Source organism: Spermophilus citellus (assembly GCF_964194105.1).
Source record: "Spermophilus citellus genome assembly, chromosome: 4".
Lineage (NCBI taxonomy): Eukaryota > Metazoa > Chordata > Mammalia > Rodentia > Sciuridae > Spermophilus > Spermophilus citellus.
In genome coordinates this window covers 70,371,203-70,398,675 of record NC_138185.1, presented here as the reverse complement: position 1 = coordinate 70,398,675, position 27,473 = coordinate 70,371,203, and the positions used below count along the sequence as shown (strand labels likewise).

Genomic DNA, 27,473 nt, shown 5'->3' with positions numbered 1-27,473 from the left:
AAATGAACAAAGCCTCTCCTAGCTTCTAGCTGTGGGATCTTCATGGAGCCACTCCCCGAATCCTTGCATCCCTGTAGGTGGTTTTGGGTGTTTTTTGTTTGTTTTGTTTTGTTTTAAGAGAAGAACAAACCAAGCCAAAGTCTGAGTGGAGAAATCAAACTCATTTCACAAAACCGTATAGCTTTTGGATATGCATAATGTTTAACATGTAATTCAGTTCCCAGAGAAAAATATATAAGCTACATTAGGCTAACATGTATTACTGCTAAATGTAGAAATCTTAGTCATTCTGCTGTAAACTTCTTCCCAGCATAAGAATTCTTTTTAAAGCTTCCAATCTTCTCTAAGGTCATCCTGAGCTGCAGGTGTGATATCCTGTCAGCAGATGTCAGTCTGCTCTTGCAAGGAGGCCTGGGCCAGCCTTGTGGGCCAGCCTTGTGGGACTTGGGTAGTGACAGGCAGTTTTTGCTGGATTATGCTCCAGTATCTTGACCCAGTTAATCTAATGTAATTTGCAAGATCCCTGCAAAACAGGCGTCCTGGGTGCTGTGCACAATGTGGTTGCAGGTTCTCTAGAAGATGTCCCTGGGAAATTCTGCACTAGAACGAACAATTTTCCTTATACATGGGGGTTTTCCAAGTTGATCTTAAAAAAGATGAGGTTTGGGTTCTCTCAATTCCTTCACTTGAAGACCTGAAGGTCCACCCCAAGTCTGACCTCTGAGTTGTTTCACCTTCCAGTCAAGGGCATAGACAATTTATTCACCAGTAGACGGAAATAGCAAGATCTGCCTCATCTCACTTTTTTAAAAAAGGATATGTATGAGACAGGACATTGCCAAAAAAAAGTGGAAATCATCACTTTAAATTAAAGCTAGCTGGAACTCCATTTTTTTAAATTTTATTGTTGGTTGTTCAAAACATTACATAGTTCTTAATATACCATATTTCACAGATTTATTCAAGTGGGTTATGAACTCCCATTTTTACCCCGTATACAGATTGCTGTGTCATATCAGTTACATCTAGTGTTTTTATGTAATAAATTAACTCACTTGGCACTGTATTTTCCAAATCCACAGATTTTAAGTGTAGGTTTGGTAACTTGTCCTCCTTTAAGGGTCCTGTAATTACTGACATGCAATATAGGTTTTGGCTATTTTAACTGAGAACATGCCCATCTGTGCTTACAAACAAGTTCATTTCCTTAGTGAAATGAAGAACTAAAGTAGGCTGTTTTTAGAAAAAAAAATATGTGGGACCTGATTTCCCCTTTACATTCATTCCATGAAAACATTACTTGGGGTGGGAGATACTGTATTTGGGTTAATGGTGAGGAAAACAAAAAGAACATCTCTTGGAAGAAATATAACCTAACACAATTTAAAATGGAAACAAATTGAAACATGATTCTTTCACAACATAGAAAGATTTTAATCTTATCTCTGTCATACATATGACATCTAAATTTTTAAAAGAAATCTAGGCCAGCATAGGTGGCACATACCTGTAATCCCAGCGACTCAGGAGGCTAAGGTAGGAGGATCACAAGTTCAAGGCCAGCCTGAACAATCTACCAAGATCCTATCTCAAAATGGAACTCCATTTTGACCCACTGGGAGCTTCATTGCTCCTAGGAGGTCAAATTTCCTGAACACAACTCTCCAGAGTTTGCTTCTAAATCTTTCTTAAATGGAGACAGGAAGTGCTTGCCTAGCTTAGAGGCTCTTTCTTGCCCAGTTAGTCGCCAAAACCAATTGGAGGGTAATGCTTCTGACCCCTCAGCCTTTCCTTCTACAAGGGCCCACACCTCACTTGGCTAGTTTATTTAGTTGTGACAGAAACATTCTCAAATATGTTTCTCTGAAGACTCCAAAGATTATATTCTGAATATTGGCCATCACCTCCCTAGAATTCCCTTTATCTGCACAAGATTAGATCTGTTGAATTCCATAAAGGTGAGGGGCAGAGCCTCCACCCATTGAGGTATCTGCACTCTAGATTCTAGCATGTGGCCCCAAGAAGAAAGCATCCATCAGCACAGCTTCTCCCTCAGAACAGGAAAGGTCCATCTGTCCCTGATACCATGCTGACATCAGTTCTCTCCCTTAATCCAAGTTTCTTCAAGAGGCTGGACACCTGGGAAGCTACCAAATTGTCTGGCTGTCACAGCCCAGACACAGTGGCCAGGTGCACAGCAGGAATGTCCTTGGATCTCAGGGTCTGCTTGGCAGCCCCACATATTCTCTCCACTAATGGACCTTCCTGGTAAGAAAAACAGGCCATCCTGTTGCCACCAACCCTTAAAAAAAAGTAAGAATCACATTTTACTACCCTGAAGGATAGTGCTACCCTCTGTCACCAATTAAATGCTTTAACACTAGAAATTTTTTTCCCCAAAAGATTTTTTTTCTGATTTCCTAGAATTATTACCATGGCCAAATACTTGATCTCTCAACTTCAATACCCTGCTTTGTTAGCACTACATGAATAGCGACCATGCCAGATTCTCCCAGAAGACTTAATATATTTAATTCAATTCAGCCTCAATTTAATGTATTAATTTAAAGCCATCTCAATCAAAATGTAATGAACTCTCATTTTTAATAAAGGAGATTTAAAACGACTTAAGCTTCATCTGAATAAACAGAACTGACAAGTGTGTCCCTGTGGTTTTTGTGATTAAATAATTAGAGGAGGCTTCAGTAAAGTATATTTTAAAATACTTTAAAACTACAATACTTAAAATATTATGACACTGTGCATCAAAACAGGACTCAGATGGAGAAACTGAAGAGAAAGGATAGAATCAAACGTTAAAAATAAAAAAATCAGCCTACAATAAATAAAGGGTCATCTCAAATCAACAGAGAAAGTTGAACTTACTAATAAAGCACTGAGACAACCAGCTATTTATTTGTTAGAAAACAAAATTAGAATCCTATTGCACCATATCTCCAATAAACTCAGGAGCTTAGAAAAACAAAATTAAGAAAAGGAAGCATATGTATCAAAAATAGTACAAATAAACATTTATATAATTCTCAGGGGGTAGGGATGTAAAAGATTTTCCAAACATGATGGCAAAGCTTGAAAACATAAAGGAAGACTAATAAGCTCACTAAAAGAAAAATAAAAATCTTTCTTCCACTAAAATGACCTCGAGCCAGGTAAAATGGCATATGTCTGTTTCCCCAGCTACTTGGGAGGCTGAGGCCAGGAGGATCACAAGTTTGAGGTCAGCCTGGGCAACTTAGTGAGACCTGTCTCAAAATAAAAAGTAAAAACAGATGTGGATGTAACTCGGTGGTAGAGCACTCCTTGGTTTAATCCCTTGCAATGAAAAAATTAAATTAATTAAATTAAAAATGACCTCTATATACAAAGTCAGAAGGTAAATGTCTACCTAGGACAAAACTTTATCATCATGTAAGGCAGGCAAAGAGCAACTATCTGACATTAGCTCAAAGACCAATAAAGGAAAAAAAAACTTAAGGGAAGAATAGGCAAAGGCATAAATACACATTCATGAAAACAATGACAAACATGAATACAATTCTGCTTCACCATATCTCTAAAAGTAAAGAAAAACAGCACCAAGATGTCATATTTATATGCCATACATCAAATTATAAGTTACGTAAAAGTAAACTAAAAACACAATTTAAAAACTGTGTTGGGGAACACTCTCATATACTCCAGGCAGGAACATCAAACTGGTAAAGCCCTTTTGGTGGGTCACTAAGAATATGCTTCCAAAACCCAAAAAACAGGCCTATTCTTGAGCCAGCAATTTCGCTACTAATAATTTCCTCTAGAAAATGTCAAGAAACATGATTTGGGGTATCCCTAAAGATCTGTCAATGAAAAAAAGATTATTATAAATGCTACATAAAGATTTTTTACATGAAGAAAAATAACAAGGGGAAATTTTAGTAAAATACAATTTTAAAATATTTTTAAAATTACAGTACTGGGGCTGGGGATGTGGCTCATGCGGTAGCGCGCTCGCCTGGCATGCATGCAGCCCGGGTTCGATCCTCAGCACCACATACAAAGATGTTGTGTCCACCGAAAACTAAAAAAATAAATATTAAAAAAATATTCTCTCTCTCTCTCTTTAAAAAAAAACCTACAGTACTTACAACAATGAGACACTGAATCAAAAGAAGATACAGATCAAGAAACATAAGGGAAAGACAAGAAACAAACTTAGAAAATAAAAGTTTGGTCTATAATAAGGGCTCATCTAATTTACTATATCTAGTAAATGTAAAATGTAGCTGGTTGAAGTATGATACTTGAAATATTATGCTGCCTTTAAAAAAACAATATTGTCAAAATACATTCTATTGTGATGTATACCTAAAAAGAATTAAAAAATAAGAATTAAAAAATATTGTAGAAGATTGTTAAAGCATGGATCACAGTATAGTGGGAAAAAACAAGTTATACAAGGATGTATATATATATACTGTAATCCAGTTTTATTTTTAAAGTTATATGTGAATATACCTAAGAATAAACAAAAGGTATAAAGGATACACAGCAAAAGAGTTTAACTGGGCCTATCAGTGGAAATCATAGGTGATGTTAGCATTTTCCTTTTTTTTTCCCCTAAACCTCCTGGAGTGAGTATGCATTACTTTGATAATATGAAAAAATTGTAAAACTGTTGAGTTGAAAGTCTTGTGCACAACTTACAACTAACACAGGAGGTATTCATCCTCAGCTCTGTTAGGAGAGCTGTAAATACTCACCAAAAGTGGAGTCTTCCCCGAGTTCCTTCCCATACTTCAGCATGCAGTCCCCTAGCAAGCCTTCTGTTTGTGGGTATCCAGTGGTCTTCACCTGCCCTCGGATCTTCGACACAGTGTTCAGCATTCCTAGCTTAGCTCTGTATGCTTAAAAACATTGTCATTTGTAATTCCTTAAAGTTACAAGGTGGAATGACAGGAACAGCATTTAGCAAATAGCTGCCAGAATCAAGGTTGTTTTAGACAAAATGCCAGAGACCTGAAGCATGCAATTGTGTGACCTATTTCATTTTCTCACATGACTTTCTAGACTCTTTACCAAGGTGGGTGCTAATCACACTGTTGCACAGCCATGGTGGAATACAGAAATTATGGCACATATTGTTGTCTCCAAATAAAAAGAAAGTGTGGCTATACTAAGCATCACCCAGAGTGATGAACTTTGGAATGCTTGAAATTATCAACAAATTGAAGTCAGACACCAACACCTACTTGGACCATTTTTTTTTCTAGGGACCAAACACAAATTAAGAACAAAATTCTAAGGTGGGTGTTTCAAACTACCAATTGATCATTAACATCCTCATCTAACCACTTCCAAAAATTGGTTCAAACAGATGACAGCAAGGAAGGTTGGCTGCACATGCTCAAAAGGCAGAACCAATAGGAGAAGACAGATCCCTGCCATAGTGAATGGCCTTCATTGATGGTCCCCCAGCTACAGTTCAGCTTCCATCCCTAAGGAGGTGATGGGCAGTCACTGCTTCTTACTTTCTTTTCTTTCCTCTGACATAGGCAATATGTATTTACTGGTTTTTGGTCCTGTGCAACATTGTGCTTATGACCTCTCCTCAAGGAGCTCACACCTGGTTATTGGGAGGCAGAATTTAAGCATTATAATTATGAAAATAAAGTTTGGGGTGGTGCAGGGAAAGTAAAAGATGACAATGCGCTAGAGAAAGGCTAAAATAATCCCCTAAAATGTGCAGAAAGTAGTATCGGCAAAGCATGGAAGAGGGTACGCTTATGGTATAATTAATGGACAAGGAGTTGGCTGGTTTGACCCAAGAAGAGATTAATACAGTGCAAAAATGAGAGGTCACTATGGAGTAAATGGGACTACCAGTTTAACATCAAGCTGAGAGTTTGGAATTCCATTCTATAGGCAAGAGAGTAAAACACAAACTAGCTTATGGTATTTGAGATATTTATTTTTAACATAATCTAGACAGTGCTTCTCAAACTTCAGTATATATTCAAATAACCCAGGGATCTTGTTAAAATATAGTCTGATTCAGTAGATCTGGGGTGAGTCTGAGATTCTGTTTCCAGCAATCTCTTAGGGTACATAGATCATGGTGGTCCATGGACCACTCTTTGAGTAGAAAGGATTTAAACACTCGCAGTGGCAGCCTTTTAAGCCTTGTGTCTCAGCATCAAAGTACTTATCCTCTGGGTCCTCAGGCCCAAACGCTTCACTCCCTTCCCCAGCCCCAACAAACATACACACACACACACACACACACACACACACACACACACACGCATTCAGCCCTTGTTCCCACTGTCAGAGTGGATGTGGTGTGTACTCAGTGAAGGGCATTAGACTACTTTAGAAGCTCGAAGGGCTCCCTTACTCTTCTTCAGGAATGATCAGAGACCACTGGCCAGTGGACACTTTGATTGCTAGCCAATGCCTCCCCACCCTCTTCCCATGTCAGTTCCTTGACGATGGAGTCTCTGACAGTGTATTCCAGCACCCCAGAAGGCCTCTAGCACAGAGGGGACAATTATTAAACATTTATAGACTGATATACAGAAAAGGGAACTCATCATTTCAATCATTGATGAGGCCATAGAGAAGATAAATTATTATGGTTTTTAAAGCTACTATCATCAAAACAATTTTAAAGCAATTTTTACACTTGCTGTCTTCCCTAGATACAGGATAAAATTTATTTTCTTAAATTTTCACTTTCTAGATTTTCAGAAAGTTATCTCTGTGCCAATTCCCACAGCCAAAGGAATCGCAGATACTACATGCAAATAATAAATCCCTACAAAGGAAAGGCAGCTTGGGAAATCCACAGACTCAAGGCTTGGGCGCCCTCTCTTGGTTTCTTAGGAAAACCACATCACTGGATGCTGCATAGGGGCCTCTGCATCAAAGATATGACTGGTGGTTTTTCTGTATTTTTCATGTTTATCACACCTCATTTCTTTAGCATTTGAGCCATAATGTGAAAGTCCTTTCAAATTAACATACATGATGGAAGAACATGACCCTTTAGTACAGGATGAGAGTCGTTTTTTTTATTATTTTAAAAGGAAATAGATAAGAAAACACTTATAAAATGTTTAGTGGATTTCTGAAGCATTTCATAAATGTCTTTGCTTAGCATGCCTTATTGCTAAGAGCAATACTCCATCAGATGATACCAACCAAAGTCCAAGAGGTATCTGCTTTGCTTCTCACCAACTGACCACTGTCCACTGCCACTATTCACTATTTTGGTCATTGGAGTTTTTTTGTTGTTATTTTTTGTTTTGTTTTGTTTTTTTAGTACTAGGAATTGAACCCAGTAGTGCTCTACCACTGAGCTACATCCCAAGACTTTTTCATTTTATTTTTATTTATTTTCAGTTGTGGTCTTTCTTGCTAAGTTGCCCAGGCTAGCTTCAAGTTTGAGATCCTCCTGCCTCCTGAGGCACTGGGATTACAGGCATGAACCACTATGCCTGTAAGATTCAACTTTTAAAAACTAAATAGCATTATTTGGACCTAGGGGACATTGTTTCTAGATCATGTCAACCAAATGTCAAGTAAATAGGGGGTCGTAGCATCCATGACAACCAATAAATAATAGAATATTTCAAGACATTTTCTAACATTACCTGGATTTGGCTGAAGATATTCAGTGGTTTTTGAAAGAATTTCTGCAACAGCTTTATTGGTAACATCTATTTTCTTAAAAGAAGACAAAACAAGTAGAAATGTTAGCAAATGGAAGACTTGATAATTCTCAGAAGAACAAATAGAGATGTAATTTTTATTAATTGTGTACTTCTAACACAATCATGATTATTTGATTCCAAATGAATGCTTGCAACCTTTTGAGGGAGGTAACAATTTCTTGGTTTTTAATGTTGGAACATCACTTCCTCCCAATGCCATTAGAGAAGCCTAATTTCTTTTTCTTTTGAACATTAAAATGAATATTAATGTAATAGTGCAGAACTTGGAAAATCATTCCTCTTCATTCAATGACTGCATAGATTTGGAGATCTCTCAATACCAAGATGAGACATGAGCCAATCTCTCCTCATCTGCTGGGTGAACTTGAATTTCTGTGCTTATGTAAGAAGGATACCATAATAATGTCTCATATTAGAACTACCTCAGAAACCAACAATAAGATAATCATAAATCATTGGTGATATAACTAAACCTATTTATTTGTACTACAGTCAGAAGAAGTTAACTTCAAAGTCCAATCTGCCAGATTAAGATTGAATCTTTTCTTCTGCAAAAACCATTCCTGAACTTTCTGACTGCTAGTTAAGAGGGAACTAATAAGAGGACATACAATACAGTTAAATATGCAAATTTCCATAGCTCCACATAAGCCAATCTTATGTGCTGCATTTGTAATTTTTGTAAGCCCACAAAAATGCAGTGTTAAGAATTTAAAATAGCCAGGCACTGTGGTGCATGCCTGTAATCCCAGTGATTTGGGAGGCTGAGGCAGGAGGATCGAAAGTTCAAAGCCAGCCTCAGCAAAAGTTAGGTGCTAAGCAACTCAGTGAGACCCATCTCATTAAATAAAATACAAAATAGGATTGGGGATGTGGCTTAGTGATTGAGTGCCCCTGAGTTCAATCCCCAGTATGGCCCCCCACAAGAAAAAGAATTTAAAATAATCTAAATTATAATCAACAGTTGATTCACTAGATAAATGATAAATTGTATAAACATCCACATAAAAATCACTCTTTAGTCATAAGGAAAAATAGATAAATAAGCAAGATGTACATGTTCTGGAGAGATGCCCAAAATGCACTGCTAAAGAAGGTGATGAGCTGCAGAGTGAATCCTAATAGGAAAAAGTTTTATGTTTGTAATTTGAAAAACTACAACCTCGTCAGTCACAAGCTTTCAATCATGTAGTCTCATTCAGCCTGACATTGTATTTGTTCCCCTTAGCTCAATGCCTAAATTTGAAGTACCAGAAAAATATAAAAATATAAAAGGACAGTACAGAAATGACAAGAAATGAATCAAAGCTGTAGCACTGATAATCACACACTGTGTGAGAGTGGCCTATGTTAATGAAACCTAAATTAAAGATGAAAAAAATCATTTTATATAAAAATTACTAAATCTGTAAATAAGATTCATAAGTTCTGCTTAAAATTTAAGAAAAATTAGGCTATAGATTTATTAATTTAATCAATTATATATTAATTAAAACACAGTTCAGAGTACTCCTTTTGATGTATTCAGCCTTCTTTAGATGTGAAGAGCCATGAGAAAAATAACAGGCACCCTTCAGAGATGACAATGAGAGGAATTAGCAGGGGAATAGTTTCTACTTTAGATCCTTCTGGATCATTTTTTAAAGGCCAAGCAACTGGGGGCTGGGGCTATAGCTCAGTGGTAGAGCACTTGCCTCATATGTGTGAGGCACTAGGTTCGATCCTCAGCACCACATAAAAAATAGATATTAAAAAATTTTAAAAATGTTTCCTGTTCACCCAGCAGGCTGGAAAACACTCGTGATTCATGAAAATGCCTAGTACAGTGCTTAAAGATCAAGCAACAAAAGACCCAAAACTTGCCAGGGACTATAGGCCCTGCCATGTGCATAGTGGAGCTGTTTCCAACTCAGGCCAGGCATCAAAACTGCAAATAAACTCTCTACAACAACAAAGAATGCCCAACAAACACGTGGGCAAATATAGGCAGTCAGGGTGGACCCTGAAAAAACAACTCATGTAGTTTAAAAGCAAAGAATCAAAAACAAAACCTCTGTCTTAGAATAAACAAATAAGTGTGTGTGTGTGTGTGTGTGTGTGTGTGTGTGTGTGTGTGTTTGGTGTGTGTTCAGGTTAACAAAATGCTATGCAAGTATCTTGGCAAACCATCAGGAAAAAATAGAGGAAGTAAAGAGGTAAACATTATTTTTGTAAAGCCTATGGGGGTGTAAAGGCATGTTGGTTGGTTGATTAAATCTGGAATTTCTATTTAACATTGTCACCTTACCCATGAGCTTGTCCTAAAGCTGGTGTCATGAACTCCCAGGCTCACCTCTGACTTAAAGGGCTTTTAGCAGCCCTGGGTGCTGAGAGCTATTTAAGTATTTGTTAGGAAAAAAAATATACCAATGGTAATATAGTCTTTCTTTTTCATTATGTCATTTTTGGGTTTTTTTTTTTTTTACTTTTCTTCCTCTTGGTCACACTTGGTTTATCATTTTATGGCTTAAAAAAAAAACAGCTCTTGGCCTATTGCTTCTGTCTCTTTGTTGTTACCGGTTTTTGTTTTATTAAGTTCTCTTTTTAACCATATTTATTTCTACTTTCTACCTAGAGTGATATGATTTCCTGTTATTTTTCTATCTCTTGGACTGCATGAGTCATTCATTTTTCCCCAACTTTTATTTTTCTATTAAATGCATTTAAGATTTGCCCATATATCACTGCTCTTGAACATAGAATTCTGTCACTCATGAGCAATCTGTAATTTTACTTTTCATTTCCTCTTTAAACTAGAAATTGTTTCTACATGTTTATGAATTTCCAAACATTCAGAATTTGGAAACTATACTTTCCATGTAATTTTTGCATTCTATGATTTTAACTTTGGAAAATTTATGGAGTTTTTTTTTCCCCTGTACATGATTGTTCCAAAAGAATGTGTTTTCCATTTGGGAAATGCAGATGTCTCTATTTATTTATAATCACAGTTAATAACCATATTTTATGCAAATTGTCTATGAGCCAATTGAATCTGTTATGCTATGACAGAGGTATGTGATGTCCTCTACTCTGATTTTTGTCAGTTTGCTATGTATTTCTGAAAGCTTTACCTTACAAATTTAGATGCTATCTTATGTGGTGTAAAATGATTTATAACTATTATCATTCCCTGACACTGACTTCATTTTCTCATTTTTTTAGCAAAGCTATTTTTCCATTTAATGCTTTTTGCATCAAATTTTCCTTTGATGTTACTATTTCTCCTCTATTTTTGTATGGTCAGCATTTTTCATGGAGTATATTTTTCATTACTTTCGTCATTTCTGTATGATGTTTTAGCTGGATCTGATGCTATCTAATGTATCTCTTTAAAATTTCTGGTCACATATTATATATTTTCATGCTTTTTACTGTTGAAATAAAACAGATAACAGATTTTATATTTATTCTGTTACTTGTTGGGATTTCTGGAAGGAAAAGGAGATAAACAAGGGATCTTGGTCCATCAACTGCAACTATAACTCCTGAAATATGCTTTTAAATTTAACATTTGAACTGAATCATCTTGTTTGTAACATGGCCACCCATACTACCTTTGTATATCAAGAGATTTCTTAAAGTACTTTCAGGTATTTCAATGATGTGAAAATGTTTCCATGGTTCTCAAATTGCAATTTTTTTTCAAAATCAAAACCAAAATAAGTTTTTCCCTTCAAGGTATTAATATTTCTAGAAACTTAATACCTCTCATTCAGAAATACCAGAACTCCCTTGGAGGACAAGCTGTCCAGGGTCAAGGTCTCCTGAAGAGATTCCTTCCCTAGAACCTGCTGAAATCTCCCCTACCTGCTACAGGCTGGCCTTATGTTATGCCTGAGGACAGAAGCTTTCCTTTATCTCCTCCCTCTTTCATCTGGGGAGTCTAATTATTAGAATAAGGGTACTGTTTAAAGAGCCCAATACAAAGGGTAAGGAAACTAAGTGCTCCTAGGTCAGCCTTTACATACTGACCAGGAAACACGTTAGGGGATAGAGATTATACAATCTTCTCTGGATCATATTACAATCATTTCTGTACCGAGCTGGTCATATTTGTATAAGTTATTGCAAACACATTAATATTCTGCATAATTCTTGCAACATCACATGAGGCAAACAGAACACACATTATCATCTTTCATGACACAGTTGAGGAAAGATGAAATTGCCTATCCAAGTTCATAATGCTAGCTCTAATGGCAAAACCAGGATAAAAGTTATTTGCTGTATAGATGATGCAATATATAGGGACAAAATCTGATAGTAAATCAGTTGATACATATTTGAAAGATCTTGTCCCAGAAACAGATTTTGATTTTCAAGGATACACAGGACAATTACTCACAGTACCTGCAAGATGAAGCATCTTTTGTGCATTCTGACATGTGGCCACTAGAGGGAACCAATCAGCCACATCCCATTTCCTTCCTCTGCCTGCCTAGACTGGAAGTGGCTGAAGGGAGCCTCCAGAATTTGGAAGTGGGCCTTCTGATTGTACCATCCATACCTACATGTAAACATCCTAGTTCCACTCTAACATCCTGTAAAGCACATCTTACATCACAGCAAAAGTCAGTTTCTCATACTTGTTAAACCATCTCTTAGAGAACTTTATAGAATGGGAGAAAATCTTTGCTAGCTACTCTTCCAACAGAGAATTAATATCCAGAATACATAATGAACTCAAAAAATTTAACAAAAAGCCCAACTAATAAATGTGAAAATGAGATAAAAAGACCCTTTTCAAAAAAAGAAATACAAAAGGCCAACAAATATATGAAAAAATGTTCAACATCATTAGCAACTAGGGAAATGCAAATCAAAACTATGTTGAGATTTTATGTCACTCAAATCATAATGGCAGCCATCAAGAATACAAAGGATAATAAATGCTGAAAAGGATGTGGAGGAAAAGGAACACTTTTACACTGTTGGTAGGATTGATTTTTTTAAAATTTATTTTATTTTTGCATATGTCCCACAGTTTATTTTTCTCTAAAAAAATAAACTTTAAAAATACCTTCAGGATTATATTTTTTGCTGATTTATATTTATTCCTTTTAAAAAACTCGTCTACTTAGATATACATATGATAGTAGAGTGTATTTTGTCATATTAAACATACATGGAGTATAACTTATTCTAATTAGGGTCCCATTCTTGTGGATGTACATGATGTGGAGTAACACTGGTTGTGTATTCATATATGAACACAATGAACATAGGAAAATTATGTCCAGTTCATTCTACTGTCTTTCCTATTCCCATCCCCCCTTCCCTTCATTCCCCTTTGTCTACTCCACTGAACTTATATTTTTCCCTCCTCACCACTATTGTATGTTAGCATTCTCAGAAAGAACATTTGGCCTTTGTTTTTTGGGGATTAGCTTATTTCACATAGCATGATAGTCTCCAGTTCTATCCATTTACTGGAAAATGCCATAATTTCTTTATTTATGGCTGAGTAATATTCATTGTGTATATATACCACATTTTCTTTATCCATTCATCTGTTGAAGGGCACCTAGGTTGATTCCATAGATTAGCTATTGTGAACTGAGCTGCTATGATCATTGATGTGGCTGCTTTAGGTGTCTTCTTGAGGAAGTTGGTTCCTAAGCCGACATGATGGAGATTTGGGCCTACATTTTCTTCTAGTAGGTGCATTGTCTCTGGTCTAATGTGCCTAGTATAACCATGACAAAAATTAATGTGGAAGTTCTTCAAAAGAATAGAAATAGAACCACCAAATGACCCAGTTATATCACTCCTCAGTATTTATCTTAAAGAATTAAAGTCATCATACTACAGTGATACATGCATAACCATAATCATGTTTATGCACAATTCAGAATAGCCAAACTATGGAACCAGACTAGGTGTCCATCAATGGATGAATAAATAAAGAAAATTCAGTATATATACACATGGAGTTTTATTCAGCTATAAAAAATGAAGTTATATCATTTTCAGGAAAATGAATAGAACTTGAGAGCGTTATGGTAAGCGAAATAAGCCAAACTCAGAAGGTCAAGGGTCATATGTTTTCTCTCATATGTGGAAGCTAAAGAGGAAAAAGGAAAATGAAGTTGGAGGGGAACATCTCATGAAAAATAAAAGGGAGATCAGTAGTGGAAAGAGTCTAGGACATGGAAAATGGGGAGGAAGGGAAGAAGTGCTGGGGAGTAATACTGGCCAAATTATATTGTTATATTGTGTGTGTACAAATATGGAACAACAACTCCCATTATTATGTACAACTATAATGTACCAATAAAAATGTGGAAGGGGTTTGGGGTTGTGGCTCAGAGGTAGAGCACTCGTCTAGCATGCGTGAGGCACTGGGTTCAAGCCTCAGCACCACATAAAATAAAATAAAGATATTGTGTCCACCTATAACTAAAATATATATATATATATTTTTTTTACATATATATATATTTTTTTTTTCAATGTGAAAAACAACCAAACAGAAATACAAGTGAAAAAAATGCTCTCTTACCCTTTCCATGTCCAAAAATTCATCATCTAACTTCGTTCCTTCGGCACCACTTATTTTTTCACTAAACAGCTGCAGAAATAAACACAAGTGCATTGTATAAAAATTATCGTAGTTTTTTACCTAATTTATTAAAAACAAAAAGAAAACTCTAACTTGTTTAGTTTTTAAAATCTAAGTCTTCATGAAAATTGCTGGAAGAATAACTATATCTAAGGACACATGAAGACATGTTTCTTACTTGTTGGTCTTGACTTATTAGACACCTGCTGTGTATAAAGCACATAGTACACAGGTGCTCCAATATGAAGAAAGACAAAATAGGAGCTTTGTCATCCAGAAATAAGCAGTTCAGCAAAAGAGTTAATGCACTAACATTCAACTAAAGTCCAAGGGGGGACAAGAACAATTTAAAATAATAGTACTAGACTCAAATTATAATTAACATGCTAAGTGGTAGGCACTTCAGTGATGTACAGAAAGTACTCTGAAGACCACAGCACCGGCAGTGAGTCATCCAGACCTGTTTCTTAGAACATTTGACATTTGAGCTGGCTTTTTAGGACAGGGGACATTTCAATATGCAGCAGTGAAGGAAAGGCATTATAGGATGAGGCAGAATGGAAGAAATGAATCAGAAACAGGGGTGAGTAGGGTGGTTTTCTCAGCCCTGGTGCTGCTGATATTTGGACCTGATAATTCTCTGTTGTGGGGGCTATGCTGTACACTGTAAGATGTTTAGCAGCAACCCTGGTCTCCACCCACTAAATGCAAGTAGCACACACACACACACACCATTGTGGTAACCAAAAATGCCTTCAGACAATTGAGAAGCACTAGTGTCAGGCAAATGTGTTCAAGAAACAGCAAGAATTCAGTTGAACTGTCCAAATTAGTGCTCAAAGGAGAATGGAGGAAAATAAAATTTGAACACTAGACAGAGGCCAGATCATACCATTGCAAGCTGAAGGATGTGATTAAGAAGTCCCTAAAGATTCCTCATAAAGCACAATGTACTTAGAGAACCCTTTTAGAAAGGCAACTCTGGCCCCAGTGGGATTGGATTAAAGAACAAGGACGATGAATTGGAGGAAGAAAATATGTTTAATCATTTTCTTTAAAAAACTACATCAAAATTATTTGTTTATGCTTTTAAAATATTAATATAAACACAAAAAATAGGGAGTGCCATTGATTGGTGAAAGGATTGTAGGTTGTTTTAAAGGCAAGTTTGGTTTCTCCTACTATGTGCACTACTACTATTGCAGACAGAGTATAACTATTTAATAGAGGGGGAAATAAATGGAGATGGTGTCTAACTTAAATTTGAGGTATGATAAGAATTTTCTTGAAGAGTGTATATGGAAGATCACAGGAATGGCCAGGGCTCTCCATCCTCCCTAGAGCTGCTCTCCTCTGCTGTCTGGGTTGGGCCTGTGCCTTGTGTTGATGCCTCCTAGCTAGGCCCAAGGAAACTTGGTATGCTTCTACTTGCTCCTTTGAAACTCTGCTGCCATGCTGTGAACCAGCCCTGACCAATCTGTTCATGAGAGACAAGTGGCCTGGCACTCATCACACAACCATCCCATCCCAGGATGGGAGCCAACAGCTGGCCAGCCTGCACATGACGGAGTCCAGCTGGACCAGCCTCATCTGATCCATAGAATCATAAGCATGATAAATGGTATTGTTTTAAACTGTAAGTTCCGGGATGGTTTATTCCTCAGAAGTTAACTGATACACTAGATGATCTTGATATTTTTCAGGTCAAGATATGACCTTCAGTGGGAATCAGCAAGAATCTCATTGTCATACACAAAGCAATATTTGTTGTTGTTGTTGTTTTTAATATTTGTTTTAGAGAGCATACTATAGGGATACTGCCACATCAATGATCATAGCAGCACAATTCACAATAGCTAGACTGTGGAACCAACCTAGATGCCCTTCAATAAATGAATGGATAAAAAAATGTGGCATTTATACACAATGGAGTATTACACAGCACTAAAAAATGACAAAATCATAGAATTTGCAGGGAAATGGATGGCATTAGAGCAGATTATGCTAAGTGAAGCTAGCCAATCCTTAAAAAACAAATGCCAAATGTCTTCTTTGATATAAGGAGAGCAACTAAGAACAGAGCAGGGAGGAAGAGCATGAGGAAAAGATTAACATTAAACAGAGACGAGTGGTGGGAGGGAAAGGGAGAGAGAAGGGAAATTGTATGGAAATGGAAGGAGACCCTCAATGTTACACAAAATTACATATAAGAGGTTGTGAGGGGAAAGGGGGGAAAAAACAAGGAAGAGAATTGAACAACAGCAGATGAGGTAGAGAGGGAAGATGGGAGGGGAGGGGGGATAGTAGGGGATAGGAAAGGTAGCAGAATACAACAGTCACTAATATGGCATTATGTAAAAATGTGAATGTGTAACCGATGTGATTCTGCAATTTGTATTTGGGGTAAAAATGGGAGTTCATAACCCACTTGAATCAAATGTATGAAAGATGATATGTCATGAGCTTTGTAATGTTTTGAACAACCAATAAAAAAAAATACCTCCAGCTTGGAAGACTGATGAAGAGAAAAAAAATATTTGTTTTAGTTGTTGATAGACCTTTATTTTATTTATTTACATGGGATGCTGAGAATCGAACCAGTGCCTCACATATGCCAGGCAAAGTGTGCTACCACTGAGCCACAGTCCCAGCTTACCCGAGCAATGTTTTAAACATTTTTGCTGTTGTAGTTCAGGAGTGAAATAATCTGAAATACTTTAACTTCAGAGGTCATATTCTGAGAATCTAATAAAAGTTACAAAACCTTTCCCTTCACATTTTGTTGCCACAAGTAGATTGTAAAAATAACCACAATACTTTGAAACTCCCCCCACTGAGAGAGTCCATCCTCAACTTGCTTTAGCCAATACAATGGAGTGTAAGCCACACCATATGTATATTGAGTTTAGACTTTAAACTTTAGAGCTAGAAAGAAACATAGATATTTCTGCTCACTCTCTCTGTGAGTGGGCTAGCTGGGGGAACGTGAAAGACCACATGGGGCAGAGATAAACCATCCCAACAGAGCCATCTCAGATCATCAAACCCCCAGTTCACCTGGCAGCTGTCAGCCAACAGGTGAGCAAGTGGAGTCAAGATCAGCTGTGCCAGCAGATCTACCCAGTGCACCCAGCCCAAATTGCTCACCTACAGAACCTTGCACTAAATAAATGACTTTTGCTTTTAGTCACCATGCTTTAGGATAGTGTGTTATGCAGCAAAAGATGATTGACACCATTGCCCATCATTTCCTCTTGCTCTCTGAACCACAGAAGCCCAGATACAGATTCCTCTTTTTAAATACTAAGTTGAAAATACACCTGAAACCTCTTAAATCTGAATCAGTAGTTCTCATCTGTTCAGGTTAAATTTGTTCTGTTTTCAAAAGGCAGAGCACCTCATAGAAAGAGGGTGTTTCTAGTTTCAAGAACAGAAACAAGTGAGATCAATACTCCTTTCTTGTTTGGAAAGAGATAATATATGGGTTCATTTTTCAGCAGGAGTCAGGTAAGGGTTAGGATCTTTTATTTTTATTTTTGTTTTTTTTATTTTCCTAAATTCTCCACTGATGTGTAGCTTTTATTCATTCATTCATTCATTCATTCATTCATACATTCATTCATTCATCTATTTTACTGGAGATTGAAGTCAGGGGCACATCCCCAGTTCTTTTTCTATTTTTTAAATTTTGAGACAGGGTCTCACTAAGTTGCTCAGGGCCTCACTAATGTGTAACTGTTCTGAGACAGTAAATATAAATACACATATGATGTTAACTATTTAGACCATTTGACTATATTTTATACTTCACCATTCAACAAACATTGTTTCTTGTGTATCTACTATGTGCTAGGCCCCATGACAGGTGCTTGGAATATAAAGATGAAAAAGATAGATGTGATCCCTACAGGACCCCTAGCCCCACCCCAGGGTTGTATCTTTCAAGTGTGAAAGGATAAATATAAATATTCAAGCTTATACCTTTGATCAAGATGACTACGTAAGGGAATCCAAGATGGTGGGCTAGGAGGAGGCAGCATTCTGTGTCACTCTGTGACCCGTGATTCAAGTAGTGGGAATACTGCTTCACTAGCGTGATAGAGGACCCCCCCACAGATGCTCCCATGCAGGAATCATGGCCCCTGTGGTGCACAGAGCTTCAGGCCTCAGCGTCAGAGCAGGACCCCTGACTACTCGCCCATGCAGGGCTCCCCGGGTCACCAGCATCAGCACCCACACAGGACTCCTGGCCATCCACCTGCGCAGGAATCCCAGATGCCAATCCCACTCAGGACATCTGGCTGCTGCCCATGTGCAGGAACTCTGGCCAACACCCCTGTGTGGACCCCCATCTACCAACCTGGGGCTCTCCTAGTTGCCCCCATCTATGGACTCTGCAGCCACTGCCATACTCCCCTATGCGTGGTAGCCTGCCTGCACTTGGAGATATCCCACAGGCTTTGAAGACAGCTGACGGCCACAATACTGCACGCCACAAAGCTGCATCTCTGAACACACCATCCAATGCCATCTGCCCAAACACCACCGGATCCAACTCCCCAAAGCTGAAAGCAGCTTCAATCTTGGGTCACCTTTGTTGCCATCTTTAGTTGAGGCAACTCCCAGTTTGGAATACCAGCTGGACAGGTACCTAAAATCCCCAACTCCTCTCCTCTCCCTGGCAGCCACTAAACCAGCACAGTGACTGCCCAATACTAAACAGTTCTCTAAGACAGGTGTGCAGCCCCCAGAGCACAACCCCCAAGGCCTCCAGAGAAAAAGGTCCCCGATTAGGAAGTAGAAAGGGAGAGTGTGAGTGACCTACAGTTTAGAGACTAATTTAGAGACCAGGAACTATGAGGTCTTCAGGCAAAATAAGGAAATAAGACCAGGCACCCACATCACACAAGTGAGATCCTAGGGGTACAGTCTCTCAAGTGGGATCAGCAGGTGCCCTGCACCCAAGACCAACCCCCCACCCTGGTAACCTTCACCATCCTGAGAGTAGCAAATATCAGACAACCCCACCTATTGAATGAGAAGGGAAGCAGGAAAGATACTGATCTCCAACCAAAACATTCAAGGTTTTTTTTTTTTCCTTTCCCCCTCTCTATTCTCCCACCCTCACGTCCCCAACATAAGTGAAACAAAGTACTTTACACGAATTAGGATACTGAGGACTTGGATGTTGGAATAGTATATTACAGTTGTCTTGTATAGTCTCTTTTCTCCTATTTTTACATTTTTTAATTTTTCCTTAATATTTATGTGTGTTTTATGTATTCTACTGTCTTCCCACTTGTCTATCCAAAATCATTTTCTCTCTTTTCTCCTGCTAATAACCATCTTCTTTAGATTTCTCTTTCACACTTCCTAAGATCTGATAACTCTATCTTCACTTTCTAACTCCTCAACATCTCATCCTACACCTCACCCCCGCTTCTTTGTCCATCATCAGAAACTGTAAACCCTTTTGCAAACCTACTGTTTATATTGTAGATAAAAATTAAACTCGCTATTTCTGTATATTGTGACCAAACTGTAAACACCTTAATAGCAACTATTAGTTTTAAGGTTGTATATTGTTTGTAGTGGGATCTGTTAATATTGTTCTTCCCCTCAAAGGAGCATTACTGGAACCTGCAAGGGCACTTTAAGCATATAGGGTAAAAACAGTAATGCAGTGCTAGAAGGGAAGACACATGAACAACATGAGAAAAAAAGGGAAGAAAGTGCCCCAAACAAACCAAGATGCTACATTATTAGAGTACATGGCTAGCACAGTAAAAGACAAGGAGTTCCGGATTACATAATTAAAATGTTATGTGAATTAAATGATGATAATTAGAGAGCAAATACAGGCAGCAAAAAGATCATTTCAATAAAATGCTACATAAGCAAATATAGAAAGCAAAAGATTACTTCAATAAGGAGACAAAAGTTCTAAAAAAAAACCAGAAACCCTTGAAATGAAAGAAACAATAAACCAAATTAAAAGCTCAATCAAAAGCATCACCAACAGATTAAACCACTTGGAAAAAAGGACCTCAGATAAGGAAGACAAAATATATAATCTTGAAAAGAATGTAGACCACACAGTGAAGATGATAAGAAACCATGAGCAGAACATTCAAGAAATATGGAATAACATAAAAAGACCAAATTTAAGAGTTATTAGGATAAAGGAAGGCATAGAGTTTCATACCAAAGAAATGAATAATCTATGAATTATTCTGTAATAATCTATGAATGAATAATATCAGAAAATTTTCCAAACATGATGAATTGGAAAGCCAAATACAAGAGGCTTACAGGATGCCAAATGTTCAAAATCACAACAGATCCATATCAAGGCACATTATAATGAAAATGCCTATCATTCAGAATAAGGGGAGAATTTTAAAAGCCATGAGAGAAAGGAATTAGATTACATATAGGGGGAAACCAATTAGGATAGCTACAGATTTCAACCCAGACCTTGAAAGCTAGAAGACCCTGTAACAACATATACCAAGCTCTTAAAGAAAATGGATGCCAACCAAGAATCTTTTATCTAGCAAAATTAAGCTTTAGATTGATGATGAATTAAAAACTTTCCATGATAAACAAAAGTTAAAAGAATTTACAACTAGAAAGCCTGTACTACAGAACTTCCTTAGCAAAATATTCCATGAGGAGAAAATGAAAATCAGCATAGGAAGGTATTATACCAAAGGAAAAACTAATCATAGGAGAAACCAAGTCAAGTTAAATACCAAAAATGCCTGGGAATACAAATCATGTCTCAATAATAACCCTTAATGTTAATGGCCAAAACTCACCAATCAAAAGACATAGATTGGCAGACTGGATTTTTTAAAAAAGACCCAACAATATGTTGCCAGCAAGAGACTAATCTCATAGGAAAAGACATCCACAGACTTAAGGTGAAAGGTTGGGAAAATCATACCACTCACATGGTCTACAGAAACAAGCAAGGGTTTCCATCCTTATATCAAATAAAGTAGATTTCAAGCTAAAGTTAATCAAAAGGGACAAAGAAGGACATTTTATACTGCTCAAGAGAACCATACAGGGCTGGGGATGTGGCTCAAGCGGTAGCGCGCTCGCCTGGCATGCGTGCGGCCCGGGTTCGATCCTCAGCACCACATACCAACAAAGATGTTGTGTCCGCCGAGAACTAAAAAAAAATAAAAAAATATTAAAAATTCAAAAAAAAAAAGAGAACCATACATCAACAAGACATATAATTATATAACAAATAATGGAGCATCTACATTGATCAAACAAACTCTTCTCAAGTTCCAGAGTCAAATTGACCACAGCACAATAATTCTGAGTGACTTTAACACACCTCTTTCGCTATTGGATAGATCTTCCAAACAAAAGCTGAAGAAACTACAGAACACAATAATATAATCAATAACTTAGACTTAACTGACATATACAGAATATTTCATCCTTCAACAAGCAAATACACTTTCTTCTCAGCAGCACATGGATCCTTTTCTAAAATAGACCATGTATAATGCCACAAAGCCACTCTTAGCAAATACAAAAGCAGAGATACTACCCTGCATTCTATCAGATCATAATGGAATGAAATTAGAAGAAAATGTCAACAAATAAATTATCTAACATTACATCTCAAAGCCCTAGAAAGAGAAAAACAAATCAACACCAAAAGCAGAAGACAGGAAGTAATTAAAATCAGAGCTGAAATCAATGAAATTGAAACAAAAGAAAAAATTGAAAAACAAAAGTTGGTTTTTTGAAAAAGTAAATAAAATTGATAAATCTTTAGCCATGCTAATGAAGTGAAGGAGAGAGAAAACTGAAATTACTAACATACAAGATGGAAAAGGAAATATCACAACCGACACTACAGAAATACAGAAGGTAATTAGAAATTATTTTGAAAATTTGTACTCCAATAAAATAGAAAATATCAAAGGAATCCACAAATTTCTAGAGTCATATGATGTGCCCAAACTGAATCAGGATGATGTACACATTTTAAACAGATCAATTTCAAGCAGTGAAATAGAAGACACCATCAGAAGCCTACCAACCAAGGAAAGCCCGGGACCAGATGGATACACAGATACTCATTCTATGAGGCCAAAATCACCCTGATTCCAAAACCTGGTAAAACACATCAAAAAAAAAAAAAAAAAGAAAAAAGAAAAGAGACAAGAGAAGATAAGAAAAGAAACAAAAAGAAAAGAAAAGTAAGAAAGAAAACTTCAGACCAATATCTCTAATGAACATAGATGCAAATATTCTCAATAAAATTCTGGCAAATTAAATACAAAAACATATCAAAAAGATAGTGTACTATGATCAAGTGGGGTTTATCCCAGGGATGCAAGGTTCGTTCAACATATGGAAATCAATAAATGTAACTCATCACATCAATAGACTTATCTTTAAGAATCATATGATCATCTCAATAGATGCAAAAAAAGCATTCGACAAAATAACAGCACCCTTCATGTTCAAAACATTAGAAAAACTAGGGATAACAGGAACATATCTCAACATTGTAAAAGCTATCTATGCTAAGCCCCAGGCCAACATCATTTTAAATGGAGAAAAATTGAAAGCATTCCCTCTAAAAACTGCAAAAATATAGGGATACCCTCTTTCACCACTTCTATTTAATATGGTTCTTGAAACACTAGCCAGAGCAATTGGACAGATGAAATAAATTAGAGGGATATAGATAAAGCAAAAGAAGAACTCAAATTAGCATTATTTGCTGACAGTATGATTCTATACCTAGAAGACAAAAAAAAAAACCACCAGAAAACCTCTAGAATTAATAAATGAATTCAGCAAAGTAGAAGGATATAAAATCAACACCCATAAATCAAAGGCATTTCTGTATATCAGTGACAAATCCTCTAAAAGGAAAACTACCCCATTTACAATAGCCTCAAAAAAATAAAATACTTGGGAATCAACTTAACAAAAGAGGTGAAAGACCTCTACAATGAAAACTACAGAATGCTAAAGAAATAAATTAAAGAAAAACTTAGAAGATGGAAAGATCTCCCTTGTTCTTGGATAGGCAGAATTAATATTGTAAAAAATGACCATACCAAAAACACTATACAGATTTAATGCAATTTCAATCAACATTCCAATGACATTTCTCATAGAAATAGAAAAAGCAATCAGGAAATTCATCTGGAAAAATAAGAGACCCAGAATAGCTAAAGCAATCCTTACCAAGAGTGAAGCAGGTGGCATCACTATACCAGACCTTAAACTATACTACAGAGCAATAATAACAAAAACAGCATGGTATTGGCACCAAAATAGACTTGTAGATCAATGGTACAAAATAGAGGACACAGAGTCAAACCCACATAATTACAGTTATCTTATATTAGAAAAAGGTGCCAAAAACATATATTGGAGAAAAGACAGCCTCTTCAACAAATGGTGCTGGAAAAACTGGAAATCCATATGCAACAAAATGAAATTAAACCCCTATCTCTCACCATGCACAAAACTCAACTCAAAGTGGATCAAGGACCTAGGAATTAAACCAGAGATTCTATGCCTAATAGAAGAAAAAGTAGGCCCAAGTCTCCATCATGCCGGATTAGGCCCTGACTTCCTTAATAAGACTCCTATAGTGCCAGAATTAAAATCAAGAATCAATAAATGGGATGGATTCAAAAAAAGCCTTTCTTCTCAGCAAAAGAAACAATCAGTGAGGTGAATAGAGAGCCTACAGAATGAATGGGAGCAAATCTTTACCACACACACACACCAGAGCACTAATCTCTAGGTTATATAAAGAACACAAAAATCTTAACACCAAAAAAAAAAAAACCAAAAACAAATAATCCAATCAATAAATGGACGAAGGAACTGAGCAGACACTTCTCAGAAGAGGATATACAATCAATCAACAAAAATATGAAAAAATGTTCAACATCTCTAGCAATTAGAGAAATGCAAATCAAAACTACTCTAAGATTTCATCTCACTCCAGTCAGAATGGCAGCTATTAAGAGGACAAACAATAATAAGTTTGGTGAGGATGTAGGGGAAGAGGCACACTCATATATTTCTTGTGGGACTGCAAATTGGTGCAGCCAATATGGAAAGCAGTATGGAGATTCCTTGGTAAACTGGAAATGAAACCACCATTTGGCCCAGCTATCTCACTCCCTGGTGTCTACCCAAAGGACTTTAAAACAGCACACTACAAGGACACAGCCACATCAATGTTTATAGCAGCACAATTCACAATAGCTAAACTGTGGAACCAACCTAGATCCCTTCAGTAGATGAATGGATAAAGAAAATGTATACATATACACAATGGAAGAGTACTCAGCAATAAAAGAGAATAAAATCACGGCATTTACAGGTAAATGGAAGGAGTTAGAGGGAGAATATAATACTAAGTGAAATAAGCCAATTCCCCACAAAAACAAATGCCTAATGTTTTCTCTGATATAAGGATGCTGATTCATAATAGGGATGGGGGGAGCATGGGAGGAATAGACAAACTCTAGATAGGGCAAAGGGCAGGGAGGGGAAGGGAGAGGCCATGGAGGTAGAAAAGGCAGTAAAATGAGATGGACATCATTACTCTAAGTACATGTATGAAGACACAAACGGTGTGACTCTATGTTGTATATAACCAGAGATATGAAAAATTGTGCTATATATGTGTGATATGAATTGAAATGCATTTTGCTGTCATATATAACAAATTAGAATAAAAATTTTTAAAAGACAACTATGTAAATTCAAATTTGATGCACTCCCTATACTCTAGATACATAGAAATGATAGATTAAATATCAAAAAAATAAAATAGGAAAAATAAGTAATGCTCAGAAACAAAATAACCTTTTGACCTGAAAACGATCCAGGGTGAGCAAGGGTGAAATGCAGGTTTCTTGGGCTTCTTGTCTGCACACTGGCGATGGTAGCCAGCAATCTGGTTCTTATTGGGTGAACAGGGGTCTATAAATGCTCTATGAGATGAGAGTCTGGACCCAAGCTCTGCTTAAGGGCAGGGGAGACGAAGGAAGGTGAGGCTGGAAAAAACAATCCAGATACAAATCATAGCCTAATGCTACCAAATTTGGCAATCTTCAAGCCAAAGGGGATTGAATCAATCAAGTCACTCATCCCTCAGCTATGAGGATAGATCCAAATGTCTACAATATCACCACAGAAGAGGTCATCGTTCTATGTAAGAGCCTCAGAAAGCCAAGTGTAAGAAAGTAGAATCACTAGAGGGCCTAAAGACCAAAAAGATAACTCTCCAAGTTAAAATCCATCCTAGATCTAAATTCTAACACACAAGGATACAAAATACAATACCAAGGGAGAGACAACAAAAATCATATAACACAATGTGAATTCCCTCCTAATGAAAATAACTTTATAAAAGAAGATGGAAAAGTTATGTTTAGGATTAACAAAATGGATTAATGGAGGGATAACTTCTACTTATAGTATTCTAATAGTAAATAATAATCTTTCAGATTCATAGTAAATAAATAGTAATCAAACATACAAAAGGACAAAATTTTTTAAAATATATATTTTAAAAATTATAAATCTTAGAAACAAAATAATTCATGGAAATTAAAATTTTCAAAAAGCTAAGAACTAGTAAATAGAAACCTTGAATTTTATGTCTCCTTCTCTAAGAGATAGAATAAAATAAAGACATATTCAGGCATATAAAGACATATAAGTCTCTAACAAAAGTAATGCTAATCCTCTGAAATGGAAATGAGGAAAACTACCCCATTCACAATATCCTCAAAAAAATAAAATAAAATACTTGGTAATCAATTTAACAAAAGAGGTGAAAGATCTATACAATGACACCTACAGTACCCTAAAGAGAGAAATAGAAGAAGACCTTAGAAGATGGAAAGTTATACCTTGCTCATGGATAGGCAGAATTAATATTATTAAAATGGCCATATTACCAAAAGCACTTTACAGATTCAATGAGATTCCAATCAAAATCCCAATGGCATTCCTCGAAGAAATAGAAACAGCAATTATGAAATTCATCTGGAAAAATAAGAGACCCAGAATAATAAAGCAATTCTAAGCAGGAAGAGTGAAACAGGTGGTATTGCTATACCAGATCTTAAACTATACTACAGAGCAATAGTAACAAAAACAGCATGGTACTGGCACCAAAACAGGCTGGAAGACCAATGGTACAGAACAGAGGACACAGAGACTAACCCAAAAAATTACATACCTTATATTAGACAAAGGTGCTAAAAGCATGCAATGGAGAAAGGATAGCATCTTCAACAAATGGTGCTGGGAAAACTGGAAATCCATATGCAACAAAATGAAATTGAATCCCTTTCTCTCACCCTGCACAAAAGTTAACTCAAAAATGGATCAAGGATCTAGGAATCAAACCAGAGACTCTGCGTCTAATAGAAGATAAAGTTGGCCCTAATCTTCATCACGTGGGGGCAGGCCCCAAATTCCTTAATAAGACACCTATAGCACAAGAGTTAAAACCAAGAATCAACAAATGGGACGAATTCAAACTTAAAAGTTTTTTCTCAGCAAGAGAAATAATATGTGAGGTGAATAGGGAGCCTACATCCTGAGAACAAATTTTTATCCCTCACACAAGGGTATACAAAAAGAACTCTAATCTCAAGGGTATACAAAAAGAACTCAAAAAGTTAAATAACAAAAAAACAAATAACCCAATCAACAAATGGGCCAAGGACCTGAACATACACTTCCCAGAAGAGGACATACAATCAATCAACAAATACATGAAAAAATGCTCACCATCTCTAGCAATCAGAGAAATGCAAATTAAAACTACTCTAAGATACCATCTCACTCCAGTAAGAATGGCAGCCATTATGAAGTCAAACAACAACAAGTGCTGAAGACGATGCAGGGGAAAAAGGTACACTCATACATTGCTGGTGGGACTGCAAATTGATGCAGCCAATTTGGAAAGCAGTATGGAGATTCCTTGGAGATCTGGGAATGGAACCACCATTTGACCCAGCTATTCCTCTTCTCAGACTACATTCAAAAGACCTAAAAACAGCATACTACAGGGACACAGCCACATCAGTGTTTATAGTAGCAAAATT

The 27,473-nt window shown here is 36.7% G+C and overlaps 1 protein-coding gene across 1 annotated transcript in view; it reads right to left on the bottom strand.

Moving 5' to 3' along the window:
• ADAMTSL3 (ADAMTS like 3) overlaps positions 1-27,473 on the bottom strand; it is a 519,919-nt gene that overhangs the window by 415,034 nt on the left and 77,412 nt on the right. Inside the window, exons 2-4 of the mRNA XM_081292846.1 lie at positions 14,278-14,346; positions 7,653-7,725; positions 4,761-4,904 (exon numbers count right to left, since the gene is read on the bottom strand). Coding sequence (XP_081148972.1) covers positions 4,761-4,904; positions 7,653-7,725; positions 14,278-14,346 — 286 coding nt within the window. The remainder of the gene's footprint in view (positions 1-4,760; positions 4,905-7,652; positions 7,726-14,277; positions 14,347-27,473) is intronic.